Source organism: Gorilla gorilla, chromosome 9, assembly GCF_029281585.2.
Source record: "Gorilla gorilla gorilla isolate KB3781 chromosome 9, NHGRI_mGorGor1-v2.1_pri, whole genome shotgun sequence".
NCBI classification, from domain to species: Eukaryota; Metazoa; Chordata; class Mammalia; order Primates; family Hominidae; genus Gorilla; species Gorilla gorilla.
The window spans coordinates 65,532,501-65,550,774 of NC_073233.2; the positions used below are offsets into that span (position 1 = coordinate 65,532,501).

At 42.1% G+C, this 18,274-nt stretch overlaps 1 protein-coding gene across 1 annotated transcript; it reads right to left on the reverse strand.

Moving 5' to 3' along the window:
• Positions 1–13,917: 13,917 nt before the first annotated feature.
• Positions 13,918–14,877, reverse strand: LOC101146684 (olfactory receptor 5J3-like). Its single transcript, XM_004051211.5, has one exon. The coding sequence runs from the start codon at positions 14,875–14,877 to the stop codon at positions 13,918–13,920; it is 960 nt and encodes a 319-aa protein (XP_004051259.5).
• Positions 14,878–18,274: the final 3,397 nt, after the last annotated feature.

Sequence of the window (18,274 nt, forward strand, 5' to 3'; positions counted from 1 at the left end):
AGAATCAATATCATGAAAATGGCCATACTGCCCAAGGTAATTTATAGATTCAATGCCGTCTCCATCAAGCTACCAATGACTTTCTTCACAGAACTGGAAAAACTACTTTAAAGTTCATATGCAACCAAAAAAGAGCCTGCATTGCCAAGACAATCCTTAGCAAAAACAAGAAAGCTGGAGGCTTCACGCTACCTGACTTCAAATATACTAAAGGCTACAGTAACCAAAACAGCATGGTACTGGTACCAAAAACAGAGATATAGACCAATGGAATAGAACAGAGGCCTCAGATATAACACCACACATCTACAACCATCTGATCTTTGACAAACCTGACAAAAACAAGAAATGGGGAAAGGATTCCCTATTTAATAAATGGTGCTGGGAAAACTGGCTGGCCATATGTACAAAGCTGAAACTGGATCCCTTCCTTACACCTTATACAAAAATTAATTCAAGATGGATTAAAGACTTAAATATTAGACCTAAAACCATAAAAACCCTAGAAGAAAACCTAGGCAATACCATTCAGGACACAGGCATGGGCAAGGACTTCATGACTAAAACACCAAAAGCAATGGCAACAAAAGCCAAAATTGACAAATGGGGTCTAATTAAACTAAAGAGCTTCTGGCCAGCAAAAGAAACTACCATCAGAGTGAACTGGCAACCAACAGAATGGGAGAAAATTTTTGCCATCTACCCATCTAAAGGGCTAATATCCAGAATCTACAAAGAACTTAAACAAATATACAAGAAAAAATCAAACAACCCCATCAAAAAGTGGGCAAAGGATATGAACAGACACTTCTCAAAAGAAGACATTTACGCAACCAAAAGACACATGAAAAATTGCTCATCATCACTGGTCATCAGAGAAATGCAAATCAAAACCACAATGAGATACCATCTCACACCAGTTAGAATGGTGATCATTTAAAAGTCAGGAAACAACAGGTGCTGGAGAGGATGTGGAGAAACAGGAACGCTTTTTACACTGTTGGTGGGAGTGTAAACTAGTTCAACCATTGTGGAAGACAGTGTGGCAATTCCTCAAGGATCTAGAACTAGAAATACCATTTGATCCAGTGATCCCATTACTGGGTATATACCCAAAGGATTATAAATCATGCTACTATAAAGACACATGCACATGTATGTTTATTGCAGCAATATTCACAATAGCAAAGACTTGGAACCAACCCAAATGTCCATCAATGATAGACTGGATTAAGAAAATGTGGCATATATACACCATGGAATACTATGCAGCCATAAAAAGGATGAGTTCATGTCCTTTGTAGGGACATGGATGAAGCTGGAAACCATAATTCTGAGCAAACTATCACAAGGAGAGAAAACCAAACACCACATGTTCTCACTCAGAAGTGGGAATTGAACAATGAGAAAACTTGGACACAGGGCAGGGAACATCACACACCGGGGCCTGTCGTCGGGTGGGGGGACGGGGGAGGGATAGCATTAGGAGGAATACCTAATGTAATTGACGAGTTAATGGGTGCAGCAAACCAACACGACATATGTATACATATGCAACAAACCTGCACATTGTGCACATGTACCCTATAACTTAAAGTATAATAATAAAAAAAAACCTAGAAAAACATAAAAAAATTAAAGGACATTATGAGAGAATGAACAGAAAAGCTATTCAATGGGAGGAATATTTGAAAATCATGTTATTTTTTAAAGGATTTTTATCTAGATTGTATAAGAACTCTTACAAGTCAATAATAATAAGACAAATAACCCAACTAATAATGAGCACAGGATCTGAATAGACAGTTGTTTCCAAAGAAGATATCAAAATGGCCAGTAAGCACATGAAAAGGTGCTCAAGGTTTTAGTTATCAGGAACATGCAAATCAAAACCACAATGAGCTACTGCTTCATATTCATTAGGATGGCTATAATGATAAAAGACAAATAATAAGTGTTGGTGAGGATGTGGGGAAATTGAAACTCTCATGCACTGTTGGTGAAAATGTAAAATGATGCAGCCACTTTGGAACAGTCTGACAATTCCTCAAAAGGTTAAACGTAGAGTTTCCCTATAGCTTAGCAATTCCTCTCCTAGATATATAACCAAGAGAATTGAAAATATATGTTCATGCAAAAATTTGTACATGAATGTTAATAGCGGTATTGTTTGCAATCGCTGAAAGGTAGAAACAATCCAAATATCTATTAACTGATAAATAAATAAAGAGTAGTCTAGCCATATACCCATACAATGGAATATTATTCAGCCATAAAAAGGAATGAAGTACTGATACAAGTTACTTCATGGATAAACTTAGGAACATTTTGTTAAGTGAAAGAAACCCATCTCTAACACATTTTTTTGTGATTCCATTTATATAAAATGTCAAAATAGGCAAATTGTTGTGGCAGAAAGTAGACTAATTATTGCAAAGAACTGCAGGGTATAGAGGGATTGGCAGATGGTGGCTAAAGAGTACAGGGCTTCTTTTTGGGATAATGAAAATTTTCTAAAATTGATTGTGGTGATGGTTGTACAGTTCTGTAAATACACTAAAATTCATTGAATTGTATGCTTTAGTTTTATTTTATTTTATTTTTTGAGACGGAGTTTCGCTCTTGTTGCCCAGGCTGCAGAGCAATGGCAGATCTCGGCTCACGGCAACCTCCACCTCCCGGGTTCAAGTGATTCTCGTGGCTCAGCCTCCTGAGTAGGTGGGATTACAGGCACCCGCCAACACGCCCAGCTAATTTTTGTATTTTTAGTAGAGATGAGGTTTCACCATGTTGGCCAGGCTGGTCTCGAACTCCTGACCTCAAGTGATCCACCCACCTCGGCCTCTGAATTACATACTTTAAATGGGTGAAATGTATGGTATGTGAATTGCATCTAAATAAAGCTGTTACAAATAATTTTTAAAAATAATTGTTTATATTTAAGAGATATGGAGCTAGGTGAAGATGAACAAAAATTAATGAATCAAAATTCAGGTAGTCATTAGCTTTTACATGACTATCATTTCCATATACTACACATAAACACTTCTAAACTTTTCTATACCAAATTTTGACTTTCTTATTTTAGTAGACAAATAACTATTTCAAGTTACATTATGTTACTGTTGTCTGCCAGCCAATAGTTTCATTTTAGCAGTGTTGCCATCTAAATATGGCAATGTCTGTGCAGTGATTTGAACATTTTGTTGCATATTTGCCCTTATTTATAAAAGTATAGTGGAATTGGAAAAATAAAGTGCTGATGTTAATGATTTTCCAATTGTGTCAAAGGAAGCTATTATTTAGTATGCCAGAAACAGTAAATTTTGATGCTTATCAAATTTAAGCAGATCTGACAACTGTGTTCAATTATAAAAGAAAACAATCAAACTTAAAACACATGTACAAAATGTTATAAGTATGTTGGCAAAGCTTGTGGCTAAAAATAAGGTGCAGTCATGGAACAAATGTGTGGATCTTTACAACTACGTGTAGCAGAATATTATTTTGATGTATCAGGTTTTTTTCCAGATAATATATATATTTTTTAACCTGGGGGTCCTTCCCAGTTCAAACTTGACCTCTTGGCAGCCATGCCTCAGGATAGGGTTGTTGCAGCATAGTGCAGATACCAAAGAAGTCAATCCTTGGCCTTTGAGGTTTAAAATATGTTTTGGAAACTCAAGGCAGAGATAAAAACCTTTGTGATTAAAAAGCTTTTGAACTTCAAAAGCTAGAACCATCCTGAGAATAAATTCAGAGAATAACCCAGAGGATAAACTCAGGCCTTAACCACAGGCACATGAGAATATGTGATCAGTCAGAGCCAGTTTTTCCAGTGCCTTCTTTTCTCTTAAAGACTAGAAAAAAATTCCTTAGACTTGTAAAGTGAAGACAGTCAGAGGAGAAGTGAGCTCTAAGTCTGGTGAATCTTTAAGGAGGAATCTATCCACTGGCCCAACTTGCTAGAGCTTCTGCACCTTTTTTCGTTTTTCTTTTTTTTTTGAGATAAGAGTCTTGCTCTGTCACCCAGGCTCGAGTGCAGTGGCGCGATCTCGGCTCACTGCAACCTCTGCCTCCTGGGTTCAAGTGATTCTCCTGCCTCAGCCTCCCGAGTAGCTGAGGCTACAGGCATGTACCACCATGCCCAGCTAATTTTTTTGTATTTTTAGCAGAGATGGGGTTTCACCATGTTGGCCAGGATGGTCTCGATCTCTTGATCTTGTGATCCACCCGCCTCGGCCTTCCAAACTGTTGGGATTACAGGCGTGAGCCACCACGTTCGGCCGCTTCTGTGCCTTTTGAAGTGTGGACATTGAGAAGAAATGTTTGTGTGGCAGGGCCAGGCAGAGAGGGTCTGAGACAATATTCCTATGAACCCAGAGTGGCATGGGACAGTGGATGGATGTGTCCACTGCCCTCTGAGAGGGAAGAAGGAGTAGCTGAGAGCCTGGAGAGGCTTTCCTTTTGGGACATGGAGTCATAAATATGATCAACGTGGTTTGGCAGTTGGAAACCAAATGGGAATAAAGACGTTATGGTAAATGCCAATATGCAGGTATCCCTCTCTGTCCCATTCTTATTCCTTGGTACTTTATGAACCCTGAGAGAAGGAATATGCCAAATATCATTTCAAGTAAACTGAATGAACAAGGATTTTGAGTTGCAAGGATACACCAGAAGGATTTTGAGTTGCAAGGATACACCAGAAGGATTTTGAGTTGCAAGGATACACGCCTGTAATCCCAACACTTTGGGAGGCTGAGATGGGCGGATCATGAGGTCAAGAGATGGAGACCATCCTGCCCAACCAACATGGTGAAACTCCGTCTCTACTAAAAATACAAAAATTAGTTGGGTGTAGTGGCACATGCCTGTAGTGCCAGCTACTCAGGAGGCTGAGGCAGGAGAATCGCTTGAACCCGGGAGGCAGAGGTTGCAGTGAGCCAAGATTGCGCCACTACATTCCAGCCTGGGTGACAGAGCGAGACCCCGTCTCAATGAATACATAAATAAATAAATAAATTAAATTAAATCCAATCTGTTTTTAATAGTTTAAATATCTGCATATGGTATATAACATTCAGATGTAAAATCAAGTTAAGCATTTATATCATGTTTGAGACGTCATAATTTTTTTCTCTAGCTCTATGGATTGAATTCCTTCCTTTCCTCCTTTCCTCCTCCTTCCCCCACCAAATAAAACATTTAAGTATAAAGTTCAAATTTCAGGCATTCTACTTTCCAAAACATTTTCCAGGAAAGCATTATGTATTATTAAAGGCAGGGACTGTCTGAATGGGAAAATAGCTTTCCTACCCACCCCCCATTCCAGAATATTGCAATGAAAATGATCAGATCACTGAAGCTTCTAGTAGTTTATCGATTTTTATCATGGGCTTTTGTCCATCCAGTTGCAGCATGACCATTAGAAATAGATAAATTCGGCGGGGCACCTGGTGGCTTACACCTGTAATCCTAGCACTTTGGGAGGCTGAGGTGGGTGGATCCCCTGACGTCAGGAGTTCAAAACTAGCCTGGCCAAATTGGTGAAACGCCGCCTCTACTAAAAAAATACAAAAATTAGCCGGATGTGGTGGCAGGCACCTGTAGTCCCAGCTACTCTGGAGGCTGAGACAGGAGAATCGCTTGAACCTGGGAGATGGAGGTTGCAGGGAGCCAAGATCGTGCCATTGCACTCCAGCTTGAGCAACAAGAGTGCAACTCCATCTCAAAAAAGAAAAGAAAAGAAAAGAAATGGGTAAATTCATTGGAGTCTGTTCATTTACTGTCTTGGGGCAAACACTCAGTTAGTGGGCCTTATTCCTTTGCTACTGAGGAGAAAGATGGAGCCTGGGTCTCAAGCCCACCTTTGCTGTACCTTTGCCAAATGGTACTGTATGCTTGCCGGCTAGAAGGAGGGTGAGGGATTTTTTTACAGCCTGAGGATGAGTGTGTGTGAGTGAGGTGGTATCCACATTCTTACATCCTTTTTTTGTTTTGTTTTGTTTTTGAGACGGAGTCTTGCTCTGTTGCCCAGTCTGGAGTGCAGTGGCGCGATCTCCACTCACCGCAACATCCACCTCGCAGGTGCAAGCAATTCTCCTGCCTCAGCCTCCTGAGTAGCTGGGATTACAGGCGCCTGCCATCACCCCCGGCTAGTTTTTGTATTTTTAGTAGAGACGGGGTTTCACCATTTTGGCCAGGCTGGTCTCGATCTCCTGACCTCAGGTGATCCATCTGCCTTGGCCTCCCAAAGTGCTGAGATTATAGGCATGAGCCACCACCGTGCCCCGCCTGAGCCAACACTGCGCCCGGCCATTCTTAACTCCAGGTCATTGCAGTTTCTTTTTCCCAGAAAACAAGGGGTTAGATGTTGCGTTTCATAAAACTAACCAAAGTTCTGTTTACTGATGCAGCACAAGAGATGTAAAAAAAAAAAAAAAAAAAAAAAGATTGTGGGCCTTATTATAGCATTATAGTGAGAATAGCCCTGGATTTTGAGTCTAAATGGTTTCAGTTCTTTGTCATCTTTGTGGTCTTCATTTTTGTTTCTGTCTTTATACATATTTTAAAATAAAACATCATTAAAACGATATAGTTCAAAAATATTATTTTTCTTTTTAAAAAATTTATAATAGAGATGGGGTTTCACCATGTTGCCCAGGCTAGTCTTGAACTCCTGGGCTCAAGTGATCCACTTGCCTCGGTCTCCCAAAGTGTTGGGATTACAGGCGTGAGCCACCGTGCCTGGCCTCAAAATATTATTAATTATAAAATATATGATACATACAAAAGTGTATTAAAACCTCTGGCATTTAAAGAATATTGCTAAAATAAACACCCATTTTTGTACCATCCACCTTAGAAATAGAACTTTACAAATATCTTTAATAGCTTATGAATCACCTGGGGATCATTTTAAAGTGTGGATTCTGATTCAGTAGGTGTGTGAAAGAGTCTGAGATTCTGTATTTCTAACAGGCTACCAAGTGACCCAGATACCAGTGGGCCAAGGATCACGCGTGGAGTAGCATGATCTGAGATGGCTCCCGTGTGCTTCTCCTAATTCTATCCCTTTTCTCTCCATAAGAGGTAGACACTTTCTTAAATTTTGCATCAATTATTCCTTGTTTTATTTTAAATAGTTTATCTGTAATACATTTTTAAACATTATAACTGTTTAGTTTTGCCTATTTTAAAATTTTATACAAATGAAAAAATAAGTGTGCATTCTCTGTCACTTGCTTATTTTATTCCATCTTGTGTTTTACAGCCACATTCATGTTGATGCAGAGACCTGTAGTTCATTAATTTTTGCCACTTGTTAGTTTCTGATGTATGAATAGCCTCTTTTTTTTTTTTTTTTTTGAAACTGAGCCTCATGCTATTGCCCAGGCTGGAGTGCAGTGGCGCGATCTTGGCTCACTGCAACCTCTGCCTCCCAGGTTCGAGCAATTCTCCTGTCTCAGCACCCCCCTAGTAGCTGAGATTACAGGCGCCTGCCACCATGCCTGGCTAATTTTTTTATTTTTAGTAGAGATGGGGTTTTGCCATGTTGGCCAGGCTGGTATCGAACTCCTGACCTCAGGTGATCCACCCGCCTCGGCCTCCCAAAGTGCTGAGATTACAGGCATGAGCCACCGCGCTCGGCCATGAATAGGGCCTATCTTATGCATGAATTTCTATTGTTGATGGACATTTGGTTGCTTTCACTTTTTTGCTATGACAAACAAATTTCTGGTACATGTTTTACAGTGCAAATGTGCCAGAACTTCTCTAGATTATATGCCTACGAATAGAACTGCAGGGTCATAACGTATATATATCTTCAATGTTTATTTTGATGCTAAATTGTTGTTGAAAGTGGTCAATCCAATTCACACCCCACCCCACATTCCACATCCACTAACACTGGGCTGGTCAGATTTTTTTGGAGATTAGGTGGCTGTAAAAGTGTATTTTGGTATGGAATCAACCTGGGTGTTCTACAACAGGTGAATGGATGAAGAAAATTGGTATGTATACACAATGGAATATTATTCAGCCATAAAAAAGGATGAAACCCTGTTATTCCTGGCAACATGGATGGAACTGGAGGACATTATGTTAAGTGAAATAAGCCAGGCACAGAGAGTTAAAAACCATATGTTCTTACTCATATGTAGAAGCTAAAAAAAGTTGATCTCATAGGAGTAAAAAGTAGAACAGAGGGTACTAGAGGCTGGGATGGGTAGGGAAAAGGGAGGAATAGGGAGAGATTAAAGGCTACAAAATTACAGCTAGTTAGGAGGAATAAATTCTAGTGTCCTATACCACTATAGGATGACTATAGTTAACAATAATATATAGTTTCAAATAGCTAGAGGGAGGATATTGAACATTCTCAACACAAAGAATTGATGAATGTTTGAGGTGATGGATAAGCTAATTACCCTGATCTGATCACTGTATATTATGTGTATCAAAACATCACTATGTGCCCACATTAATATGTACAATTGTTATTCGTCAATTAAAAAATTAAACAAAAACAAACCACATTGCTTACCAAAAGCCAAGAAAGTGTATCTTGAGATTTTTAATTGCTACTTCAAAAAATGAGATTTTCATGTTTATTAGCTAACCAGGTCCTTCATATCTTTACTAGCTGTGAGAACTCATATGAACTGCTTAACTTTTTTGCCATTATCAAAATTACTTAGTTTACTTTTAGATATCACTTTGGCCAGTTTTGCTGGGGAGAGGTCACTATTCCCATAGTGACCTATTCCTTCCTATCATCCCACTTCCCACATTAGGTAACATGATGACTTTGTTAATGCTGATTCTCCTCCTAATGCTCATTTTAATGTAGATCACATGCAATGGTGAAAGAGGATCAGGGAAGAGGACACATTGTTCTTTTCTCACTTCTTGGTCTTTGCTATGCTTTTCCCTCTGCTAAGAACACTCTCCCAGCCTAAACTGTGAGCTCTGGAAGGAGAAGAATTGCGTACTTTGTTCACAAATTTAGGGCTAGATTGAGTCATATGTTTCAGTGCTTCTCAAACTTTCACGTGCATGCGAATTATATGGGGATCATGTTAAAATGCAAATTCTTTTTTTTTTTTTTTTTTGAGGCAGAGTCTCACTCTGTCGCCCAGACTGGAGTGCAGTGGCGAGATCTTGGCTCACTGCAACCTCCGCCTCCCGGGTTCAAGCTATTCTCCTTCCTCAGACTCCCAAGTAGCTGAGATTACAGGCACCTGCCACCATGCCTGGATAATTTTTTTTTTTTGTATTTTTAGTAGAGATGGGCTTTCATCATGTTGGACAGGCTGGTCTCGAACTCCTGACCTCTGGTGATCCGCCTGCCACGGCCTCCCAAAGTGCTGGGATAACAGGCGTGAGCCACTGCGCCCAGCCAAAATGCAGATTCTTATTCAGCAGGTCAGGAGTGGGGCCCCAGATTCTACATCTGAAAGTTCCCAGGTGATGACAGTGCTGCTAGTCCAAGGAAAACGATCATGTGGATACCCATTCACTCATTTATTGAACAGATGTTTATTGAGTGCCTGCCATGTGCCAGGTATTATTCTAGACATAGAAGATATAACAGTGGATGGGGCAGGATAATAATTTATCACTCTCAGATTGAAAGCCTATAAGTATTTATTCAATATTTATATAGTTGAGGTGGATAGCAACTTATAGTCTACTAGTTAAAATTGTACAGTTGAGCCACATGATATGCACATTCAACTTTTGTATTTTTATCTGACTTTCATGCTTTCCAATGTGTTTTTGTTTTGTAGTTTCTTCTTTCTTCATGAGAGTATGTGTTTGTGTGTGTACCACTTCTTGGGTGATAGATTATGGGGTTAAACTTAGATAAAATCACTCTTAGTAGATACCACTATGTTGTACATTATTTAGTTTTATAATTCAAGGAGGTAACTGTGACCTGAAGCTTCAGGCAGCCATCAGATGACTGGTCTCATCATTAGTTTTACTGCTTGTAGTGGCACCATACAACTTGGGCATGTGATTCAAAAAATGCTGAACAGAGATAGGTCAGTCCAGGCAAGGAGTGTTTTAAAATGTCCACCCAAAGAAACAGTCTACCTCAGTTATGTAGAAACATGAGTTAACCAGTACCTTATTTCTGATTTATTCCAGTGATGTTTTACTACTTCTTACAGATGATGGTCTAATCAAATGTCCAATTGGCCAGTGACACACAAAGCTATGTATTTACTAAATCTCATTTCTTTTTCCTCCTCTGGGTGAAAAAAGGACTGCATTTCCCAGCCTTCTTTGCCATATATTAGCTGTAAGACTGGTTTCAGGCCAATGATACACGGGTCAAAGTGATGTGAGCCAACCTCAGGCCAGGTGCTTAAAAATGCTGTGGGACCTTGACCATTTCCCCCACCATTAAGATCTTGGAGGTCAAAGGGTGAGATGGCAGGATTGCAAGATGAGAGGGGCTCAGATATGGAGACACTGGATGGATAAATTTCCCTGAGAGTCACCTGATGTGTCTCAAATTTAGCATAGGTGGAAAGCTTTGTGGTATGAAGTCACTGACATTTGGGGTTTGTTTGTTACTATGGCATAAGCAATCTGCCTAATAGGTGTTCTGACTGTCAAGCTAGGGCCTACCACATTGTGTTACACCTAATTGCCACATAAATATTTTCGAGATGAATGAATTAGATTAATTTTTACTAAATCTCTTTACCATAACATTCTAGTCCTGACTTCAACTGAATGTACTAAAAATTTAGTTTATAAGTTAAAAGTAGGTGGAGCATAGGAGGAATTTAGTAAGGATTTGCTGAATGAAAGAAGACAAAAATGAGAAATTTTCACCCTCAGCTTCCTGGAAGGGATTTTTAAATTGTTCATTTTTAGAATGTAGGTAGTAGGTAGGTAGGTAGTTAGGCAGACATAATCAGGGCAAGACAGGTCCCCCCTCCAGGAATGTCAGGCAAGCATCAAGTGGTCAGGGGGTTGTTAAACTGTCTCTCTAAAGTAATAACTGGTTGCAGCCATTGCCAGGGAGAGACAGTCTTCCAATAGATAGAAAACACGTGGGCCCGGCACTATGGTTCACACCTATAGTCCCAACATTTTGGGAGGCCGAGGTGGGTTGATCATTTGAGGTCAGGAGTCTGAGACCAGCCTGGCCAACATGGCGAAACACCTTCTCTACTAAAAATACAAAAATTAGCTAGGTATGGTGGTGTGCACTTGTAATCCCAGCTACTCAGGAGGCTGAGGCAAGAGAATCGCTTGAATCCAGGAGGTGGAGGTTGCAGTGAGCCGAGATTGTGCCACTGCACTCCAGCCTGGGTGACAGAGTGAGACTCCATCTCAAAACAAAACAAAAGAAAACAACCTAAACCCCTACCCCCCAAAAAACACCTGAAGCTGATGATCAGCAGCTTCCCCATAAGATGTCAGGAGTTGGGTGAGTGGGCTCATGCATGCATGCTAAGAGGTAAAATGGTGAAGTTTAATTGCTGTGTGGTCTTGTTTTTTTTTTTTTTTTTTTGAGACGGAGTCTCGCTCTTTCGCCCAGGCCGGACTGCAGTGGCGTTATCCCGGCTCACTGCAAGCTCCGCCTCCCAGGTTCACGCCATTCTTCTGCCTCAGCCTCTCGAGTAGCTGGGACTACAGGCCCCCACCACCGCACCCGGCTAATTTTTTGCATTTTTCGTAGAGACGGGGTTTCACCGTGTTAGCCAGGATGGTCTCGATCTCCTGACCTTGTGATCCGCCTGCCTTGGCCTCCCAAAGTGCTGGGATTACAGGCGTGAGCCACTGTGCCCAGCCTGTGTGGTTTTCTTCCAGGAACACTTAACTGGCAAGGGAAAAATGCCTCAAGTGAGCATGCCTACAGCTTCAGTAAACACACTGCGCATGTGGCCCCTCCCAAGTGCTGGCGGCCCACTGAGCATGTGCACGACCCACCCCAAGGGAAGAATCAAAGGAGGAGAAAAGAAGACCCAGAAGCATGCCAATGTATAAAACCCCAAGTCAAGAGTTGATCAAGGCACCTGGATCTCTCAAGTTGCCCACTTGGCCCTCTTCGAAGTTTACTTCCTTTCATTCCTGCTCTAAAAGTTTTTCATAAACTTTCACTCCTGCTCTAAAACTTGCCTCACTCTCTCTCTCTTCCTTAAACCTACATCTGCCCCTCAGCTGAATTCTTTCCCTCCAAGGAGGCAAGGATCAAATTTGCTACAGAGCTGTATGGATTCACCACTAGTAACAAGAACAAAGTATCAAAATTAAACATGCTTATTAGGCTGGGCGCCATGGCTCATGCCTGTAATCCCAGCACTTTGGGAGGCCGAGGTGGGTGGATCATTTGAGGTCAGGAGTTCAAAACCAGCCTGGCCAACATGGTGAAACCCCGTCTCTACTAAAAATACAAAATTAGCCAGGTGTGGTGGCATGCACCTGTAATCTCAGCTACTTGGGAGGCTGACGCAGGAGAATCACTTGAACCTAGGAGGCAGAGGTTGCAGTGAACTGAGATCACGCCATTGCACTTCAGCCTGGGCAAAAAGAGCAAAACTCCGTCTCAAACAAACAAACAAACAAAAAACTCATTAAAAAAGTTTTGGAAAATGTTTGAGAAAAATAGAAAAACATTTTTCCTCCTTTAAAACTATAATGTACATTTTTTGTATTTTTAGGCTTCTTGTTTCTGTTAGATTATTGTGATTGCACTCTAGATGTTCTGGCCTGCTGTTTTCTATGTTATTACATAGTCTTCACAGGCATAATTTGTAATGGTTGATGGTATAATACATCTAGGGAATAAGTTATTTAATCCTTTTCTCTTTTGAACAGTTAGGTCATTACCAATTTTTCATTTTCACATGTGCTGCTATGATAGACCTATTTGTATAGTAAGATTTTCTGTATTTAGAATAATTGTCTTGAGGTATATCTGAAAAAAAAAATGCTTTTTAGTAATCCAAAAATCTCAGGCTGAAACAAACTCCATTCAGATTAGGACTTTGCATTGGTTTAAGAGTATGCTTTCTAATCCAGTGCTCAACCCTGAATTAGGTCTTCAAGGTCAGCTTCATCATTTGTGTGATTCTATTATAAAACACATGTGCTCACCATATGACATGTACACTTAAAAATAGGCCAAATATAAACATTTAAAACATCAGTTTCCCAAAGCACAGTATCTAATATAATGATGTAACTGCCTAATCATCATACACGTCCCCCTGCCACCAAACCCTTGAGAATTATGAGACACACACACACACACATTTGGCTAAGATACAGACATACAAGAAAAGATCTGTCTGGATCCGGAGGTTATCATGGAACAGTTCAGCAAAGTGTGGTTGCAATAAGAAATAAGGACATCTCTATCCTGGTTATCTCTCCTTTTAGAGCAGGAAAAAAGAACTAAGTCACTTGTTGCCCATTCCCAGTTCATGAAATCAGTGGCAAAACAGAAATGACTGTGTTGCACCTTGTCTGATGTTTCTTGGAAGTTACAATAAGCTGCCAATAAAGACTCAACTTGTGGTTGTGGTGTAATTGAACTATCTCTGGTCGTGATGTGAAATCCCTGATTTTAGATACTCACCCTCTCACTCATGGCATGACTTTAGGTAATTAATTTATTTTTTCTGAGTCATGTATCTTTCATTTGTAAAATGGGTTCATTGTAACAAAGGGTGCCTCACAATATGGTGGTGAGAATTTGATATGATAATGGGTAAGAAGATGCTTTATAAACTGTAATGGTCTGTACAAGATATATTTGCTGTTTCTCATTTACTTTTTCTATCTCCTCCAAAACCAGGGCTGCTTTTGATTGGTTAGGTTAATTCATAGTGTGCTTTGGAAGATGTTATACCTTCCTCATTCCAACAAGTCACCTTGCAGGGCTCAGCCGGGAAAGATGTTGACCTGAAGCTTCCTCTGCAGGGTACCCTTCACCTCCTTGTTGCGGAGGCTATAGATGAAGGGATTGAGCATGGGAATTATGATGGTGTAGAAGACGGACACTACTTGGCCATTGGTATTGTTAGTAGATCCATGGGGCTGAACATAGGTGAAAACCACGGTGCCATAGAAAATGGCAATGGCCAGAAAGTGGGAGGCACAAGTGGAGAGGGCCTTCTCCCTCCCTGCTACTGAGCGCATCCTCCCAATGGCCACCAAGACCAAGCAGTAGGAGGTGAGAATGATTGCAGCAGGCAGAAGGGTGACCAGAGCAGAAAAGACATAGAGGACTGCTCTTGCTGTGGCTGTGTTGGCACAAGCCAGGTGGAGAAGGGGTGGTATGTCACAGTAGTAGTGTGTTAGCTGGTTGGGCCCACAGAAAGGCAGGGCAAAGACATTTCCAGTCTGGATAGCGGAGTTGGCTCCACCAAATGCATAGGACGCAGCTACCAGCTGGAGACAGGTCCCCCTGGTCATGATAGAACCATAATGGAGGGGTTGACAGATGGCTAGGAAGCGGTCATAGGCCATGGAGGCCAGCAGGAAGCTCTCAGCTGTCACATGCACTACAAAAAAGGCGAGCTGGACCACACAGCCCTCAAAAGAGATGGACTTGTCAGAGACCAGGAAGTTGACCAAGAGCTTAGGTGTGACCACAGAAGAGTAACAAATATCAAGAAATGAGAGGACATTGAGGAAGAAATACATTGGGCTTTGGAGATGGGAGTCTGTGAAGATGAGTGCCATCATTCCCAAGTTGCCCACCACTGTTATGGCATAGATGAGCAGGATGGCTCCGAAGAGAAGCTCCTGGAGGTCTGGATAATTGGAGAATCCCTGCAAGATGAACTTGGTGACTGGGGTGCGGTTGCCACTGGCAAGGGCTAGTTCTCCAGGTGTCATCTGCAGAGGTTACAGTTGGCAATCACTCAAACAGTATTACTTGAGCACGTCTACATCTGTGCAAGGTACAATGAGGAAGAATTTCAATCTGTTTTGTGTTGCTATTAAGGAATATCTGAAACTGGGTAATTTATAAAGAAAAGAGATTTATTTGGCTCCTGGTTCTGCAGGCTGTGCAAGCATGGCATCAGCATCTGTTCTGGTCAGGAACTCAGCAGGCTTTTACTCATGGTGGAAGGCGAAGGGGGAGCAGGCATGACACATGGTGAGAAAGGGAGCACAAGAGAGGGCAGGAGGTGCCAGGCTCCTTTAAACAACCAGCTATTGCATGAACTAACAGAGCAAGAACTCACTCATTACCATGGAGGGGGCAGTAAGACATTCACAAGGGATCTTCCCCCATGACCCAAATACCTCCCACCAGGCCCCACCTCCAACGCTGGGGAGATTTGGAGGGGAAAAACATCTAAACTATAGCATTCTTCCCCTGGCCCCCCAAATCTCATGTTCTTTTCCCCTTGTAAAACACAATCATGCCTTCCCAATAGTCCCCCAAAGTCTTAACTTGTACCAGCATCAGCTGAAAAGTCCAAAGTCCAAAGTCTCATCTGAGACTCCAGGCAAGTTCCTTCCACCTATGAGCCTGTAAAATAAAAAACCATGTAACTTACTTCTAAGACACATTAGTGGTACAGGCATTGGGTAAATATTTCATTCCACAAGGGAGAAACTGTTGAAAAGAAAGGGGCAACAGGCCTCACACAAGTCCAAAACCCAGCAAGGCAGATATTAAATCTTAAAGCTCCGCAATCATCCTTGACTCCATGTCCTGCATTGTGGGCACACTGGTGAAAGGGGTGGCCTCCCAAGGCCTTGGGAAGCTCCACCCCTGTGGCTTTGCTGGGTGTGGCCCACATGGCTGTTCTCATGGGTTAAAGTGGCTTTTCCATGCTGAGTTTGAAAGCTGCTAGTGGCTCACCCTGGGATCTGGAGGGCAGTGGCTCTGTTCCTGCAGCTCCACTGGGCAGTGCCCTGGTGGAGACTTTGTATGGGGGCTCCAATACCATCTTTCCCCTCAACACTGCCCTCGTAAAGGCTCTCTGTGGGGGCACTTACCCTGCAGGGGGCATCTGCCTGGGCACCCAGGCTTTTCCATACATCCTTTGAAATCTAGATAGAAGCTTCCAAGCCTCCTTCACTCTTGCACTCTGCATACCTGCAGGCTTAACACCACATGGAAACCACCAAGGCTTACGGCTTGTGCCCTCTAGAATGGTGGCCTGAGCTGAACCTGGGGCCCTCTGAAACACAGTTGTAGCTGTAGCCGTAGCATCTGGGATTAGGGGAGCAGTGTCCTGAGGCTGAGCAGGGCAGCATGGACTGGGGCCCTGCTCCTGAAACCATTCCCGCCATCCCTCCAGGCCTCTGGGCCTGTGATAGAAGAGGCTGCCTCAAAGATTTCTGAAATGGCTTCAAAGCCTTTTTCCCATTGTCTTGGATATTAGCACCTGCCTCCCTCATACTCATGCAAATCTCTCTAGCAAGTGGTTGCTCCACAGCCCTCTTGGATTCTCCTGAAAATGCTTTTTTCTTCTCTGCCACATGGCCAAGTTGTGGTTTTCCAAATTTATACACTGCACTAACATTTTAGTAAGTTTCAGTATGTGATCATAGGTTATTAGAAGCAGCCACTACACATCTTGAATGCTTTGCTACTTAGAAATTTTTTCTACCTGATACTCTAAGTCATCATCATTTTTTGTTTTTTTTTTTTTGAGAAGGGTCTCACTCTGTTACTCAGGCTGGAGTGCAGTGGCACCGATCATGGCTCACTGCAGCCTCGACCCCCTAGGCTCAAGAGATCCTCCCACCTCAGCCTCCTAAGTTGTTGGGACTACAGGCATGTGCCACCATGCCTGGCTAATTTTAAAATATTTTCTAGTGACAGGGTCTCACTAGGGTGCCCAGGCTATTCTCAAACTCTTGCACTCAAGCAAACCTCCTGCCTTGGCCTCCCAAAGTGCTGGGATTACAGATGTGAGCCACTGCACCCAGCTCCCTAGGTCATCATTCTTAAGTTCAACCTTCCACAAATCTCTAGGGCATGAACACAAGGCAGCCAAGCTCTTTGCAAAGGCATAACAAGGGTGACCTTTACTCCAGTTTCCAATAAATTTCTCATTTCCCTCTGAGACCTTGTCAGTCTGGCCTTTACTGTCCATATTTCTATTAGCATTTTGATCACAACCATTAACCAGTCTCTAAGAAGTTCCAAACTCTCCCTCGTCTTCCTGTCTTCTGCTGAGCCCTGCCAACTCTTCTAGCCTCTGCTCATTACCCAGTTCCAAAGCCACTTCCACATTTTCAGGTATCTTTATAGCGGCACCCCACTTCTCAGTATGAATTTTCTGCGAGTCTATTTTGCGTTGCTATAAAGGAATATCTGAGACTAGGCAATTTATAAACAAAAGTGATTTATTTGGGTCATGATTCTGCAGGTTGAAAAGCATAGCCCCAGCATCTGTTCTGGTCAGGACTTCAGGAAGCTTTTACTCATGGAGGAAGGGGAAGGGGGAGCAGGTGTGTTACACAGCAAGAAAGGGAGCAAGAGAGAATGGGGAGGAGGTGCCAGGCTCCTTTAAACAACCAGCTCTTGTGTGAACTAACAGAGCAGGGACTCACTCATTACCGTGGGGATGGCACCAAGACGTTCATGAGGGATCAGCCCCTATGACCCAAACACCTCCCACCAGCCTCCACCTCCAACACTGGGGACCACATTTCAACATGAGATTTGGTGGGGACAAACATCCAAACTATATCAAACACCAAGTTTAGTATAAGGCTCCTTCTACAAGAAGCCAAAAAAGGGATTTTGTAGGCATTCTAAAGTTAGTTGCTTTTTCTTTCCTTTTTTTCACGTTTCAGTTATTTATTCATCAGTGTAATGTCCAGCGCAGTACACCAGCATGATTTCATGTTTGTGGAGGAGAAATATTTCCTGGTTAAGTGGAAAAGTGTGTGGATGGCATCTAGAAGATCCTAATTCTAAGCAGCTTTACAGTGAAGCATTCCATTTAGAAATCTGGGCCTTCTTTCTTCAGTTTGCTGTAATCTACATTCACTGAGTAGGACTTGTATGGATCATTGGGACTCAGTTTGTTCCAGGGTTCTGGGTTATTGTTTTTGGCCCAACTAACATCTGGACTGAAAGATGCCAGACACAAGACATACCATGCTGCTCCAGTACTCCCAGCTCCAATAAATATGAAGCAGGATATCAAACTCGGATTCTTCTTGGTCTGACTAAGGGTCCGGTGGGGCATGTCTGCAGCAGAAACCTCTGATTCGAAAGGAGAGAACAAGCCTAGCTAATAGGCTCTGGACTAAGCAGTAT

Excerpts from the sequence above, each read along its gene's own strand:
- LOC101146684 (XM_004051211.5), bottom strand. The coding sequence starts at position 14,877 with ATGACACCTGGAGAACTAGCCCTTGCCAGTGGCAACCGCACCCCAGTC.